This window comes from Miniopterus schreibersii (assembly GCF_964146895.1).
Source record: "Miniopterus schreibersii genome assembly, chromosome: 4".
In the NCBI taxonomy this organism is placed as follows: Eukaryota; Metazoa; Chordata; class Mammalia; order Chiroptera; family Miniopteridae; genus Miniopterus; species Miniopterus schreibersii.
Genome location: NC_138105.1, coordinates 66,575,839 through 66,591,770, shown reverse-complemented (window position 1 = coordinate 66,591,770; position 15,932 = coordinate 66,575,839). Strand labels below are relative to the sequence as shown.

Genomic DNA, 15,932 nt, shown 5'->3' with positions numbered 1-15,932 from the left:
AGGCAGAGGGAACAGCCAGTGCAAAGGCCATGAGGGGAAAATTCACCTGGAGGATGGGTGAGGCGGCAGCCAGTGTAGCTGGAGCAGTTGGTGAAGGAAGGTCAGGCGGAGATGAAGAGGGAGAGAAGGGTAGGGCCCCAGGTTGGCAGGGCCTAGCAGGTGAGGAGTACAATTTTTTTAACTGTGGCAAAATATGTATAAATACACATAAATTCAAACGTGCCATTTGAGCCTTTTTTAAGTGTTCAGTTCAATGTCATGAAGTCCATTCACATTGTTGGGCAACCATCAGCACCATCCATCTCCAGCACTTCATCTTCCCAAACTGAAACAACATCCTCACTAAATACTAGCCCCTCATCCACCCCCAATCGCCCAGGCTTATCAGTTTTAAGTTGGACAGGAAGTCACTGGAGGGTTTTAAGCTGGGGACGTGACCTGATTTCATTTTAAGAGATCGCTTTAGTGTATGTCATTATACAGTTCACAACCCTTCCTTCCAGCCGGTGTCAATTAAGCACCTACTGTGTGAACCAAGACAGACTTGGTTTCCCCTTGTCATAGGAGAGACTGATAATAAACAAACACAAAATACTGTGATGGCATCTAACAGCTCCTCTGGAACCTGTGTGTGTCTGTTTTTTCAGCTTGAGATATAATTGACATATAACATTGTATAAGTTTCAGGTGCACAACTTGATGATCATATATATTGCAAGATGATCACCACAATAAGATTAGCATATCCGTTACCTCACACAGTTACCTTTTAGTGTATGATCAGAACATTAAGATCTACTCTCTTAGCAACTTTCAAGTATACTATACAGTATTATCAATTATAGTCACTGCGCTATACATTAGATCCCCAGAACTTTTAACTGCAAGTTTGTACCCTTAGACCAACATCTCCCCTCCCCATTACCTCCCACCCCCCAGCCTCTGGCAAAATCCATTTTATTATCAGTTTCTATGAGTTCATTTAAAAAATATATGTGTCTTTATGGATTTCAGAGAGAGAAAGGGAGAGGGAGAGATAGAAACATCAATGATGAGAGTCACTGATCGGCTGCTTCCTGCAGGACCCCTGCTGGGGATCGAGCCTGAAACCCGGGCATGTGCCCTGACTGGGAATCGAACCGCGATCTCCTGGATACGAGGTCAATGCTCAACCGCTGAGCCATGCTGACTGGGCAATGAGTTCATTTTTTTAATTCCACATATAAGTGAGATCACATAGTACTTATCTTTCTCTACCTGAATTTTTTCACTTAGCATAATGCCCTGAAGTTTCATCCATGTTGCTGCAAATGGCAGGATTTGCATTTTATTTTATGGCTGAGTAATATTTGTGTGTGTGCACGAATAATGCTGCAATAACCACGGGGAAGCAGATATCTAAAGATAGTGATTTCATGTACTTTGGATAAGTACCCAGAAGTGGAATTGCTGGATGGTATAGCAGCTCCACTTCTAATTTTCTGAGGAGCCTCCATATTGTTCTCATAGTGGCTGCACCAGTTTATATCCCCACTAACAGTGCACAACAGGGTTCCCTTTTCTCCACATCCTCACTAACAGTTCTTATTTCTTGTCTTACTGATAACAGCCATCCCAACAGGTATGAGGTGATATCTCACGGTGGTTTTGATTTGCATTTCCCTGATGATCAGTGATGTTGAGCATCTTTTCATATATCTGTTGGATTTGTATGCCTTCTTTGGAAAAAATATCTATTCAGGTCCTTTGCCCATTTTGGTGTGTGCCTGTTTTGTGTGACTGTCTTTGCAGCTCTGCCATTCTGCCCTGTGTGTCCTGCTCTGTCCATGTCTGTTAGGTTCTGTCTATGTATGTGTCAGTATCTATGTCTGTGGATTCATGTGTATCTGTCATTCTTTTTCTGTGCCTGTCACTGTCAGCCTGCATGTTTGTCTCTGAGCCTGTGTGGTCCACTAAGACAGAACTCAGTTATCCTCAAAGCTGAATAGGGACAAATCCTTCAGAGATGGGGTAGGGAGAAGAGGCCATAGCCAGGCATGACAGATAAAGATAACAAAGCACACCTGAATTTTTAGAACTTGACCAGAATGAAAGCGTTAAATAGCCAAACCCATGAGATTCAGCCAAAGCCATTCTCAAAGGGAAATGTGTAGTCTCTGAATGCATTCATTAGTAAAAAAAAAAAGATCCAAAACAAATAGTGCACCAGTTTAGGATGAAGAAAGAGCAACACTAGAAACCTATATAATTTTATTAATCAGTGTCACTCCAACAAATTCAATTTTAAAAAAAGAAAGAGTAGACGGGGCCTTTGGAGATTAAATTCAACTTTACAGGTGGGGAAACAGAGGCCAAGAAAAGTTTAGCTACTTGCCCACGATCATAAAGCATAGCAGTCCTAGCACAGCTGGGATTCACAAATAGGTTTAGTCCCTCCCAGCCCATTGTTCAAAGACTGCAAAGACTTCTGGCATCACTCGCTTTTAGACTATTTTTAAAGAATTATTTCAATAAAAATATATCCAACAACATGTCATAAATTCAAGACAAGTGTATTTTGTTCTCTTCACTGCACTTCCTGTTTGCTCAAATGTGTCATATATTGTACCTCTTGCTCAAAAAACTGTCCCCATCCTCCAGGACTGGCACCTTGCAAGCTTGACCCTTGATTCCTGGGTGGGGGAGGGGAGAAATGGGGACTCATCCCCAGAGACTCTTGGTGCCCACTTTCCAATAGCAGGAATCAGGGGATGGAAAACTGGGAAGAAGCAGGGACAAGAAGGGGTGGGCAGCCTCCCCTTGCCAGGAAACAATTTTGCAATCCTGACCCCTCCCTTTCCTGTGCCTGGCTCAGATTCAGCCCCTATCAGGAACAGGATGTGGGTGGGGACTTCCCTATGGTTGGTGCCCCTGCCCCCAGCCCAGGTAGGTATAAGGCCAACTCACCACACCAAAGGAATCTAGATGGAAAAGAGAAAGGCCACCATGTCCTCTTGGAGCCCAGAGCAAAACCAGAGGTAGGTCGCCACCCTGCCGTTCCTGAGCCGACAACAGGCAGGGACATTCTGTCTGACCCACTGAAATCATGGGGCCAGACGTAGGCCTACTGCCTGGAACAAACCAACACTCAGGCTCTAACTAGGACAGGCTTGCTCCCATACACACTCTCACCTGCAGATGCCCAGGCAGGGAGTGGGAGCCCACCCCTGACTTTAGAGGCCTGCTAGAGGAGGACTGGGAAGAGCAGAAGCCTCAGTCCTCCAAGGGTTACAGTGCCAACTGTAAGCCACCAGATCTCAAGGCCAAATGCCTACCCCCAGACCTGCTTCAGGGACTTTTCATGTTCTCTTCACTGCTCAAATGTGTCATAAATAGTGTCTCTTGCTCAAAGAGCTGCCCCCATCCTCCAGGACTGGCACCTTGAAAGCTTGACCCTTGATTCCTGGGTTGGGGGAGTGGGGAGTGGGGACTCACCCCCAGAGACTCTTGCTGCCCTGGAACCCTGGGCTTGAAGCAAAATGGAGCTAGACATAGATAACCTAATCTTGTTTAGTCAGGGCTGGAAGGAAGAGGAGAAGCACAGAGGGGGAGATCGAGAGTTCTGCTTGGCAAAGTCAGAGGCAGCTTCGTGAAAAAGGGGACATTGGAGTTGGGAGTTTTGTAGGATGGGTCTGCCTTCAAAATATGAAGAGGAGGAGGCGACTGCTCTAGTCCAGAGGAGCAATGAGGAGATGGGGTTCTGGGGAGTGAAAGTGGATGGGAAGAATTGGGCATATTCTGGATATATTTTCACTGAGCTGGGTATATTTTTATTTTGGCTCATTATGCACCTTCTGTCATTGCCTGCAGCTCAGGGGGCCTGGGCCCCCATCTTTCTCGACCCCTCTTCCTGCTGCTACTAATTGTGGCTCCCTCAGCCCAAGGGGTCATCCCAAACCCTGAAGCCTGCCAGGTGTTCCAGTCAGAGAATGGCAGCTCGGTCAACTGCTACCCACCTGCCAAACTCCCCCGATACTTCCCAGCTGACACCATCTACCTGTCTGTGGAGTTCTTCAACCTCACCCAGCTGCCACCTGACACCCTCCAGGGCATCGCTAACCTCCAGGAACTGCACCTTTCCAGCAACGGGCTGGAGAAGCTCTCAGCCAAGTTTCTGTTGCCTGTGCCTCAGCTGAAGGTGCTCGATCTCACCCAAAACGCCCTGACCCGGCTGCCCCCCGGCCTATTCCAGGGCGCAGCCACCCTCCACACCCTGGTGCTGAAGGAAAACCAGCTAGAAGTCCTGGAAGCCTTGTCGCTGCGTGGCCTGAAAGCCCTGGGGCATCTGGACCTATCCGGGAACCACCTCCGGACGCTGCCTCCCAGGCTCCTGGCCAACCTCACGGAACTGCGCATCCTTGACCTTGGCAATAACCAGCTGGAGACTCTGCCCCCTGACCTTCTGAGGGGCCCCTTGAAGTTGGAATGGCTGCATCTGGAGGGCAACAGATTGCGAGCACTCGAAGAGGGCCTGCTGGAGCCCCAGCCAAACCTGAACTACCTTTTCCTGAATGGCAACCAGCTGGCCACACTGGCGGCCAGTGCCTTCCGAGGTCTGAAGCAGCTGCACATGCTGGACCTCTCCAACAACTCACTGACCAGTGTGCCCAAGGGGCTCTGGACATCCCTGGGGAAGCCTGGGGCAGCCCAGGACATGAAGAATGGCTTTGACATCTCCGGTAACCCCTGGATCTGCGACCAGAACTTGGAAGACCTCTATCAGTGGCTTGTGAACAATAAAGACAAGATGTTCTTCAGGAATAACACATGCTGCGTTGAGCCTAAAGCCATGAAGGGCCGGACTCTCCTGGCCGCAGCCATGTCCCATTTGAAGCCTAAGGCTGGGGTGGAGATGGGTAGGGAAGGCCTGGCCGAATACTGTACCCCACTAGGCAATTAATTCCCCCTTTTAAGGGTGAGGCAAGCTTTCCATAGTTGCCACACCCATTTTGCCCATGCTTCCCAAAACACTCCTTAGGCTCACCGGCTTCCTTGCCTTTGCTCAAGTTGTACCCTCTTCCAGGAGTGCCTTCCCCATTTCCCAGATCTTTTGGTGTCCCAGCTCCCTCAGCTCACTTCCCCTCCCTCTGGCACGACCCTGGCCACACTGGGGCTGTCTCTATCTGGCTCTGGCTCCCCCAGTTTGGGGTGCTTGCTGGGTACAGGGCCTGGGGCTGAGCTGACTCTTACTCAGCTTTCAGGCGTCAGACCTAAGGGGTTTAATAAATAATTGTAAAACAGAATTGGGCAAATTGGCATTTACTATGTTCCTGCATCTCTCAAGTCAACTTCCTAAGTCTCCAGGATGAAGGAGGAAAGAAGAGGCATGACCCAGGCTTTGGGGTGCTGGACTTGAAATCCCAAATGGATGGCAACTGGGATCTGATGGCCCGTGACTCCTCCTCCTCTTCTTGCCTATCCTGTGGCTTAACTGGAAATAAAACCCTGCCCATTGGCTGGCGTCTCATTTTACTGGTGGATTCCTGCCAGAGCTTGTGCCCTGGGGAAGGTTTAAATTAAACCAGATTGCTTCAGGTCTCCAAACAATTTGTCATGCTGGCCAGTGATAAACCAGAGGGCAGCCACCCAGGGCAAGCGTGGGCAGGCTGGATGGGGCTGGGCAGGTGGGCAGAAGCCCAGGGAGCTGTGTTCTCAGAACTCAGAACCTGGAGCCACCTGCTGACACAATGTTGGACATAGTGGGGCCAGGATCAGATTTTGGGGGCCGGGAGTGTTTGGGCCATGCTCGGTTTTTCAGCCCCCTGGAAGAAGTCCCATGCCCACTTTGGTGATCATTTTAGGTGTGATGATGAAAAAGCCAGGGTCTGGAGCCTGGCAGAGCTGGGTTAAAATCAAATCCCTCAATCGCTGTGGGACCCAAGGCAAGTGGTTTAAGCATTCTGAACCTCAATTTGCTCATCTGTAAAACGGGGATCTGAGGGAATGGGCCGGCCTGGCTCCTGGTTTAGTTAAGTGGCCGATTTTTAAAAAATAGAAAGTGCCCTGGCCGGGTAACTCAGTTGGTTACAGCATCCTCCCAATATGTCAAGGTTTCGGGTTCGATCCCCAGTCAGGGCACATACAAGAATCAACCAATAAATGCATATATGGGTGGGACAACAAATCAGTGTTTGTCTCTCCCTCTCTCTTAAATAAATTTTTTTAAAAATAGAAAGACATTAAGGACTTGCCCAAGGTCACTGGGGTAGGAGGTGGGAGCTGTGATCGCCCCCCTCTGTCTCTGCAGCAACAGCGAGGGTGACAAGCGGCCAAAGCTAGCCCACGGAAGTAGCTCAATCCTTGGGCATCCAGCGTCCCAAAGTTGCTTTGGCAACCGCACAGCTCTCCCGCAGCACCAGGGCAGAGCCTGGGGTCCCGGAGCCCCACCCCTAGGGCACGCCCCCGCACGGCCTCTCCCCATTGGTCAGTCCCCGGAGGCCCCGCCTCCCGAGCCACTATAAGGCAGGCGGGGCCGGCGGGGGCGGAGACTGGAGCCAGAGTTTGGGGTCCGCGGCTGTACCTGGGGGCTGAGGCTGTGCGCGCCCAGGTGAGTGTCACGCGGGCGGCGTCCAGAAGCTCCCCGCTGGCACGGGGGCCCCGAATTGGGTGGGCAGGCTAGGGTTCAGCGGCGTGGGGAAAAGAGGGGAGTGACGGGCTGGAGCAGGTGGCAGAGACCCTTGGCCCAGTTGGCTGAGGCTCAGGACCCAGTTGGGCGGGGACCACAGCTCTGAAGGCACGGGGTAGAGATGAAATGCAGGCGGGGAGGCTGAGGTCGAACTCCCTACTGTGAGTCAGCTTAAGCTGAGTGACCTTGGGCCCGGCATGGACTGCTGTGTGCCTCAGTTTCCCTGATTGTAATCTGACTGGGTTTATTGGGATTCTACAGTTATCCAGCTGCATCCCTTTAGGGAGCTGCTTGTACAGTTCTGTCCAGGGTAGGGACAGCAGGGACCTCCTCTACTTTGCAGAAGAGGAAATAGCCCAGAGAGATGAAGGCACTTGCCCAGAGTCACACAGCAGGTAATGGCAGGATTCAAACCCTGCGCCCATGCTTTGAATCACTACAGGGCCCCCACTTTACCAGAGGCTCTCTAGCGTGCACCTACTGTGTGCAGAGTCCTGCGTATGCATTGTCTGTGCTCCTCATGACATTCTGAGGTAGGTATTATCATTCCCTCATTTTTTGGATGAGGAAACTGAGGGCCCCAAGAAGGAACAAGATTTGCTGGAGTCACAGAGCCCAGACAGACAGAACCCAGGCCTTGGGAAGGAGCTGAGTGGGCTGGCCCCCCTCACTCTGTCCTGTCCCCCAGGGTGACCCTGTATGCAGCAGGCATGTCAGAAGATGAGGCAGCTCAGGCCCGCAGACCCAGCTTGTGGGAGCAGGACCAGCAGGTGAGGGGCTGCACCTCCTATGGAGCATGGCATGGGGAAGGATGGGGGACAGCACCTCCCTGGACAGCTGTAGGCTGGGTACCCGCTCCTAACTCTATCTTTGCTTCGAGCACCACACTCTTAGGGCATTTTGGACCATGGAGGCTGGCATCTCTGCACCTCCTATCCATTTCCCAGAGGGGCACAGTGAGGCTTGCAGAGGGGAGACTTTCTCTAAGCACACCCAGCTGGCTTACCTGGCCTCTGTCCAACTTTCCCACTCCCACGTCTGGGTCTCTGCCTATATCTCCCTGTTTCTGTGTCCACCATCATGGCACTCTTAACAACAACAATAACAATAATACCAGCGCTCACACCATCTCCTCTGTATCAGTCACTGCTCCAAGCATTTCACATACATTGGCTCCTAGAATTCCCATCACAGCCCTAGAAACCCATTTTACAGATGAGAAACCAAGGCACCAAGCAGTTCACTCACTTACCCAAGCTCACACAGCTAAAAGGTTGCCGAACCAGAACTGTATGCAGGCAGTTTTGCCCCAGAGCCACCAGGCTCTTTCAGAACTTGTCATGCTCTGTGTGTGCTATTGGGAATGGGAGCCTGTGAGTACCTTCAGGCAGGTTTCCTCTGCTGTACACAGCCAGGTGTTCAGTACACTTTCCCCCAACCCTCTGGCCCACCTCTAATTCTGGCCCATAGGGAGGAAGTGGGCTAAAGTGTGGCTGAGCCTTCTACCTCCCTGGGGACCCCTCTGATTGTACCCCTTCCCACAGAACGTGGTACACCGAGTTGTGGCCCTGCCCCTGGTCAGGGCCACGTGCACTGCTGTCTCTGATGCTTACAGCGCAGCCAAGGATAAGCACCCACTACTGGGCTCTGCCTGCCGCCTGGCTGAGCACTGCGTGTGCAGCCTCACCACCAGCGCCCTGGACCACGCCCAGCCACTGCTCAGTCACCTGCAGCCTCAGCGTGAGTCCCCTGGCCCGAGAGTCCAGTGGTTGCCTCGTGGTTCCACCCTCTTGTGTTCCATCCGCATGGCGTGCTGGGACAGAGCCCCCGACCCGGGTGTCCGTGCCTACCCTGTGGGCCCTTATAGTCGGCCCTGCCCCAGCCACTGTGTCATCCTTGCTCAGTCCTTCTGCCAGTGCCATCTCCTAATCCCTCTTTGCCTGTCCTACCTCCCCTCTACCTGTCAGTGTCTATTTTACCACCTGGCTGTCATTTGCCCTTAGCAGTTTATTTGTGGTCCCTTCCTTCTGTCCCTATTCCATCTGTCTTAAAGTCCTCCTCCTTTGTTGGTTGACCTGTTATGCCTTGGGTCCCCTTTGCCTGTCCAACCTCCCTTCCCCCCCTACCCCTCTGTCCCTGCCTCCATCTGCCCTGAGCCCCATATCTTCCTAGACCTGTGACCAGCTCAGGAGTCCAACCTGACAAGCTGATGGAGGTGGGGGCAGAAAAACTCTTAACAGAAGAAGGGGGGTCTCCTGAGGGTCCCAGCCCAGGGCCTCCCCACCTCCTTTTTAGCTGGCTTGAGTGACCTTGAGCCTGCTCGCTGGGGCATCTGAGCTGAGCATGGGTGTGGAGTCACCTTGGTGCTGGCAGAAGCCTGTGGCAGGGCAGAGGTGGGGAAAACAAAGGAGACAGGGCCCAGCCTGGTGGCTCACCCATACCCTAGTCTCCAGCCCCTGGAAACTAGCCAGGTCACCTGGGCCTTGAAGGCCTTCCATGATCTCTCCCTAGCTGTCTCCCTCCCTTCTCTCTTTTTCCCTCCGCTTCTCCCTCTAGCACTCCCTCTTTGTGTCCCTCCCTGTGTCCGTCTCCCTTATCACCTCCCAGATTCTCACTCCCTGCCTCTCTCCAGTGGCTACAGTGAACGATCTTGCCTGCAAAGGCCTAGACAAGCTGGAGGAGAAGCTACCCTTTCTCCAGCAACCTTCGGAGATGGTATGGCACCAGACCATGGGGATCTGCAGGGGGTGGGCATGGGAGGGAGCAAGGCTGCCTCCTCCAAGACCTAGCCTGAAAGTCTCTGCTAGCTGGACTCTAGGACCAAATCAGGCTTTGGTCAACTCAAAAAGCACCACAGAGATTAAAATAATCAGCACCCAGCCCTGGCCAGTGTGGCTCAATTGGTTAGGCTTTGTCCAGTGCACCAAAAGGGCAGGGCACACGCCTGGGTTGTTGGCTTGATCCCTGGTGGAGGGGCGTGCAAGAGGCAGCCGATTGATGTTCTGTTCTCACACTGATGTTCCTCTCTCTCTCCTTCTCCCCTTCTCTCTCTCTCTAAAAAAAAAATCAATAAAAAATATTTTTTAAAATAATCAGCACCCATATTTATCTAGCATTTAATATGTGCCAGTAGATGCTAGTAACCCCTTCAACCATCCTGTGAGGGAGAGATTTTATTTTCCTCCAATTTATAGAGGGGAAATTAAGGCCCAGAGCTGGGAAGGGGCCAGGGATCCTTGACCCCCCAGTCCCAGGAGCCAGGGAAGGGAGCTGGAAACTGATAGCAACTGGATGAGGGGGTCCCTCCCACCAGGTGGTGACCTCAGCCAAGGGTGCAGTGGCCAGCAGCATGACAGGCGTGGTGGGCCTGGCGCGGCAGAGCCGGCGCTGGAGCGTGGAGCTAAAGCGTTCCATGAGCCACGCTGTGGACGTGGTACTGGGCAAGTCGGAGGAGCTGGTGGACCACTTCCTGCCCATGACGGAGGAGGAACTCGGTGAGGCTGGTCCCTCCCCACTCTGACCCTGAATCCTCCTGCCCAGTCTCCATCCCCAGAGGTCACAGATTAAAGAAGTTCAGGACTCATTCAAGGCTACAACAGATCAGTAGGAATGTGGAGCTGGAACCCAGCCCTGACCTCCCACTTCACTTCCATGGCCCCCCAGTCCACATCCTATTAGAAACCAGACAGCCCAGACCCCAAGGGTGTAAGTGGCTTAAAGGCTTGAGGGGGCCGTGGTCTCAAACCGGTAGCCCTCCAAATTGTATTATCTGACCTGTATAATGCCTTTAAAATGTCTTAACTTATTGCATGCATTTAATAATCAGATTTGCCCTACAAATCTCAATTTCTGCCTTGCCTTGAAAAACTAGACACTTGGGTTGAATAGCATCTGCCTCCTTAAAGCCCACCTTTCTCCAGTGTTCTAATATTGTCTGCTGATTCTGTAGCCAATCTGACTTCTCAACCCCTACCTATGGCACTAGAAGAACATGCTGATGTACTTCCTCCTCAGCAGAAAGGCTGTGAGACATTTATGAAGCACCTACTGTGTGCCAGGCACTTGTGATATATTCTTTAAGAGGCAATTTATTAGAGTGGTTAAGAATAGTCTAGAGCCAGCCTGCCTGGGTTTAAATCCTGGTTCTGCTTCTGGCATGCTGTGGGACTTCACCTCTCTCTGCCTCAGTTTTCCCCATCTGTGAAATAGGGCTGATAATAGTGCCTACATCATAGGGTTTAGGGAAGACTTAATGAGTTGATATTGGTAAAGGGAAACTATAAATTTGGGAGCCCCTGGGCTTGTCACCCAGAAGGAGGGTGAACAGACATGGAGGTTGTGTCTACGCTGACCCCTTCTCCCCCATCCTGTCCTCCAGCGGCCCTGGCAGCTGAGGCTGAGGGCCCTGAAGTGGGCTCAGTGGAAGAGCAGAGAAGACATCAGGGCTACTTTGTGCGCCTGGGCTCCCTGTCAGCACGGCTCCGCCACCTAGCATATGAACACTCTCTGGGGAAACTGAGGCAGAAGAAACATCATGCCCAGGACACACTGGCCCAGCTGCAGGAGACACTGGAGCTGGTGAGAGCCCTCTGCCTGCCCGCACCCCGTAATGCTGGCCAGTAAGCATGGATTGAACACCAGCTGAGTACCTGGTCCCATGCTAGATTGAAGGGGGAGGCAGAACTGGTCTAAGCTGCCTCTAGCTGTGTGTGTTCAGGGCTGGGGAAGAGGGATGCCCAGGCTGGGGGAGCACAGGGGATGCCAAGACTCAGCCTGGGAAGTAAGGGAGGGGTTTTGTGGAGGAGAAGTGGGAGCTGGAATTTACAGGCAGTTAAAGTGGGTCCGGAGAGGGAGAAGGTACTTCCTCCCTCGCTCTCCTGTCACCAATTCCAGCCTTCGCCATCCTTTAACTTCCAGCTCACATCCAGCTGCTTCCCTCATGGTCCATCCCTCCCTGCTCAAGGAACATGACAGCTCCTGCTTACTGGGCTAAGTTCAGATCCCCACCCTGCTTATCCCACATCCCCTCTCCCCGTCTCAACTGCCAGCAGCCCCGCATTCTCAAGCCCTCCCGCATCTAACATGTCAGCCATATTATCAGCTCTGCCCTCAAAGTCCACCCTGAATCTGCCCACATCCCCCCCCCCCCTGCGTCCAGCCCCCACGCTTGCTCACCTGGTCGCTCAGCACTCCCCCTGGACCCGGCTGTCCTCCCCACAGCAGCCAACAGAGGGCGCCTGTGAGCCCTTGAGTCGGCGTATTTCACTGAGCATCAAGTCCTGAAGGTTCATCCATTTTGCAGCATATGTCCGAACGTCCTTCCTTTTTATGGCTCAATAAATATTCCATTGTATGGATGGGCCACAATTTATTTCTATTCATCTTTTAATACCTGCCCTGTCCTGTGTACTGAAGGCACAGTGCTTCTTCAGGACAGTCACAGTCCAGTCAGGGGATCAGGGTCATAATGGGGAACACTGCAGGTGCCCTAGGACCCAGAGGAATACACCCTCCAGGAAGACTTCCTGGAGGGGGTGACATCTACATCGATACTTGAACTGGAGTGAACCAGGAAGAGAGATGAGGTAGATGAAAGAATGTACCTGACAGAGGGACCAGCATAAGCAAATGCCTGGCAGAGTCTGAGGTTCAGGAGAACCAAGGGTCACAGGGTCTGCCAGAGGGCAGAGGAGACAATGAACAGGCTGGCCAGCTGCATCAGCAGGTGCGGGAGGTGGCACACGGATGTTCCGTAAATGCTTATTGAGGCCAGATCCAAGCTAGGATCAGTCTTGGCTCCCCTGACACCCCAAATCAAACCCTCCACCTCTGAGGAACACTTCTCTGGTCCCCACAGATTGACCTCGTGCAGTGTGGGGTGACCCCCATCGCCCCAGCCCGCCCTGGGAAGGTGCACGAGCTGTGGGGGGACTGCAGTCTGACCACCCTGGAGAACGGCCGCCGCCGTAGTCAGGTAGGATGGTAGGATGGTAGGATGGTAGGGAGTGGTTCTGGATCCACCCGGGGTTGCCAGAGGCCAGGCCTGAGCTGTGTCTAACCAACTGCTGAGGCCAGCTGGGTGGAGTGTCCATGGGAAACTGAGGTAAGGTGACAGTCCTATTGGGTGCCCACAAGAGAAACTAAGGCAGGGCTTGGTCTCATTGTGTGCATGGAGGAAACTGAGGCAGGGTGATGCAGTTCTATTGGGTGTCCATTGGAGAAACTGAGGCAGAGAAAGTCTCATTGTGGGTCCTTTAGGGAAACCTGCCCTTGATTCCTGCTTTTGGGGAGGCAGGGCTGTTTCCTTGTGTCCGTGGGTAAAACAGAGGCAGGGAGATACAGTCCCATTGTGTCCATGGGGAAACTGAGGCAGGGTTCGGTCCCAGTGTGTGCCTGTGGAGTAAACTAAAGCATGGTGAAAGTCCCATTGTGTGTCCATGGGTAAAATGAAGCAGGACGTCGGTCCCTGCATGTGTCCATCTGGGACACTGAGGCCCTGCTCTGCCCCGCCCTTCCCCTCCCCGCAGGCAGAGCTGGAAACGCTGGTCCTGTCCCGAAGTCTGATGCGGGAGCTACAGGGCTCAGTGGACGCGCTGGAGACCAGCGTGCGGGGCCTGCCCCCGGGTGCCCAGGAGAAGGTGGCCGAGGTCCGGCGCAGCGTGGACGCCCTGCAGGCCGCCTTCGCCGACGCGCGCTGCTTCCAGGACGTGTCGGCGTCGGCGCTGGCCGAAGGCCGGGGCAGAGTGGCTCGGGCCCACGCCTGTGTGGACGAGCTGCTGGAGCTGGTGGTGCAGGCCATGCCGCTGCCCTGGCTCGTGGGGCCCTTCTCGCCCATCCTCATAGAGCGGTCACAGTCCCTGCCCGACCTGGAGAACCTGGTGGACGAGGTTGTGGGGGGCCCTGACCCGCGCTGGGCGCATCTGGACTGGCCGGCCCAGCAGAGAGCCTGGCAGGCCCAGCACCGGAACGGGACAGGTCTCCCAGAGGACATTCCAGAGGAGCCTGAGCCCCCCAGCCGCCCCAAGCACACCTTGATGCCAGAGCTGGACTTCTGACCAGATGGGGCCTCGGCCTCACAGTGGCGGCAAGAGGCTGCCCTACACTTCCATACCCTGCTGCCCCCTAGTGGCCACGCAGGGGCACTAACAGCCAATGCCTCGACCCTGGCCCAGGCCCAGAGTAAGGGGTTCCGGTGGAATTATGAATCTAGACCAGCTTCACTGGTATCAGACCCTCCCCAGTCTTTTCCTTGGACATATGGGGACATGAACCTAACTCAGGTCCGACTAGTCACCAGCTGGATTTATCTGTCTGCGGTCACCTGTTCCTTCACCCCAAGAAGCTGATCAAAACTCCTGAGAAACACACATTTTGCCTGATGGTTTCTATTTGGGGCTTTGAAAAGCGAGCATTGCCTTGCTTCCCCAGCTTGTACATCCTGGATTGAGGGGTCCCCAAAGATGCTGGGTTGCACCAGCTGGGCCTGCCAGACCCACTTGCTTTGCTGTTTGGGGTATGCTCTCCAGAATAAAGGTGCTTTGTGTTGTCCACAGCCTTATGGCCTCTGTTCCGGCTGGGGTGAGTCTCAGTTGCAGGGTGCCTCGGGCCTCAGAGGTGTGTGACTGCATGGCATAAGCTAGGGTTTGAGAATTGAAAGGAGTAATGCCCCCCCTCCCACCAGCTTGCCTTTCTGTCTGTACTTCCACCTTTAGTGCCCAGCCCACCTGGGTTAAGCATTGCCCCTTCAGATGTAGCTTCCTGAAGTGAAAGTTCACACTTTAGTATAAATGAACGTCTTGGAAACTACAGGGAGCAGAATCTTGAAGAAAAAGAAGTTAGAGGGGTCAGCCCCTTCTATGCCCACCTCCCTGGACCCAGTTGCTGGTCTTGCTGTGGTTTCTCCACTGGTCAGGATTGGGGAGACAAAGGCAGGGCAAGGGCCATGGGCCAGTCTCATGGGAGCCCTCCCATCCTCTGACCACATTCTTGGCTGCCCCTCAGATTCCCCAGTGACCAGGCAGGGTGTTGGGAAACCATGGCATGATTCGGTGAGGTCAGGGTGGCCCCTGACTTCCCTGGGACCCAGCCCAGGGGCAGCTCTGGGAGCCCTGACTACTTCCCACTGGTCAGATTTACTTCCCTGCCCCTGCTCAGAAACCTCCCTGGCTCCCTGTTGCCCTGGGGTTGAGTCCCAGCCTTGCCTACAGATGGGTAGGCAACTGACTTTTCCTCTCCAAACCTGTTTTCTCCTCTAAAAAACAGGTAAGTCATGCCCAATTCTAGTAAACACCTCACCCATAGAAGCTATTATTCACTCATTCATTCATCCAACAAATACAGGGTTTCTCCAAAAAATATATACACACTTTGAATAATTATTAATTCCAATGGGTTAAATCTGAAAAGAAATATCAATTGAGCTATCAACTGTTAAAGTGTGTATACATTTTGGGAGGACACCTGTATTTATAGAACATCTGCTGTGTGCCAGGCAGTTCTCCACCTTGGGGACATGGCAGTGAGCAAAATGGATGAAATTCCTGCCCTGTATGACCTGACAATACAATCAGAGACAGGCAATATACAAGAAAGATAAGTAAATTACTTTTCTTAGTGTTAGCAGAATGATAAGAAAAATAAAAGAGAAGGACAATGGGGAGTGTGTGGGCTTTCGAGGAGAGATGTATATTTTTAAATAGCAGAGAGGGTCCAGAAAGGCCTCTCTGAGGAGATGACATATGAGCAAAGACTAAAGAGCATTCCAGGCAGGAGGCACAACCTGTGCAAAGGCCCTGGGGCAGGACCTTGCCTGGCCTGTTGGAGAAACAGCAAGGGGGCCTGTGTGCCTGAAGTAGAGTGGGGGGAGGGGAGGAGAAAGGGAGTACATGAGGGCAGGGAGAGGACAGGAGCAGGTCATCCAGGGCCTATGGGCCACGGGGAGAACTTGGGCCTTTACCCCAAAGGAGATGGGAGCCCTGGAGGACCGTGGCAGAAGGGGATGAAACCTGACTCGGTGTTTATAATCTGTCTTTTTTTTAAATCTTCAGCTGAGGATATTTTCCCCATTGCTTTCGGAGAGAGTGGAAGGGAGGGAGCAGGGGGGAACACAGAGAGAGAGAGGGGAGAGAGAGAGAGAGAAACATCAATGTGAGAAAGACACATCAACTGGTTGCCCCCGCACTAGCCCAGACAGGGGGCAGGGAGTGAACCCATAACCCAGGTATATGCCCTTGACCAGGAATCAAAACTACAACCCTTTGTTGTGCTG

General features: G+C 52.9%; 2 protein-coding genes across 4 annotated transcripts; both read left to right on the top strand.

The window, feature by feature from the left end:
• Positions 1-2,914: 2,914 nt before the first annotated feature.
• Positions 2,915-5,495, top strand: LRG1 (leucine rich alpha-2-glycoprotein 1). The gene is made up of 2 exons (XM_081134172.1): positions 2,915-3,017; positions 3,850-5,495. Exons 1-2 carry the CDS (start codon positions 2,965-2,967, stop codon positions 4,937-4,939), a joined length of 1,143 nt encoding a protein of 380 aa, XP_080990298.1. The 5' UTR covers positions 2,915-2,964; the 3' UTR covers positions 4,940-5,495.
• Positions 5,496-6,503: 1,008 nt separating this feature from the next.
• PLIN5 (perilipin 5) lies at positions 6,504-14,216 on the top strand. Of its 3 annotated transcripts, none has more exons than XM_081134166.1 (9): positions 6,504-6,586; positions 7,107-7,197; positions 7,353-7,434; positions 8,209-8,404; positions 9,297-9,379; positions 9,978-10,158; positions 11,043-11,242; positions 12,522-12,638; positions 13,192-14,216. In XM_081134166.1, exons 3-9 carry the CDS (start codon positions 7,375-7,377, stop codon positions 13,717-13,719), a joined length of 1,365 nt encoding a protein of 454 aa, XP_080990292.1. In that variant the 5' UTR covers positions 6,504-6,586; positions 7,107-7,197; positions 7,353-7,374; the 3' UTR covers positions 13,720-14,216. The 3 variants fall into 3 exon arrangements, with proteins under 3 accessions (XP_080990292.1, XP_080990291.1, XP_080990293.1); XM_081134167.1 differs by lacking the exon at positions 7,107-7,197 and adding an exon at positions 7,008-7,059 and having other exon boundaries at positions 6,523-6,586; XM_081134165.1 differs by lacking the exon at positions 7,107-7,197 and having other exon boundaries at positions 6,516-6,586.
• The last annotated feature ends 1,716 nt before the right edge of the window (positions 14,217-15,932 follow it).

Coding starts and splice junctions, on each gene's coding strand:
- LRG1 (XM_081134172.1), top strand. CDS start 2,965: ATGGAAAAGAGAAAGGCCACCATGTCCTCTTGGAGCCCAGAGCAAAAC. Junction 3,018..3,849: donor AGCCCAGAGCAAAACCAGAG/GTAGGTCGCCAC, acceptor CATTGCCTGCAG/CTCAGGGGGCCTGGGCCCCC.
- PLIN5 (XM_081134166.1), top strand. CDS start 7,375: ATGTCAGAAGATGAGGCAGCTCAGGCCCGCAGACCCAGCTTGTGGGAG. Junction 7,435..8,208: donor TGTGGGAGCAGGACCAGCAG/GTGAGGGGCTGC, acceptor CCCTTCCCACAG/AACGTGGTACACCGAGTTGT. Junction 12,639..13,191: donor ACGGCCGCCGCCGTAGTCAG/GTAGGATGGTAG, acceptor CCCTCCCCGCAG/GCAGAGCTGGAAACGCTGGT.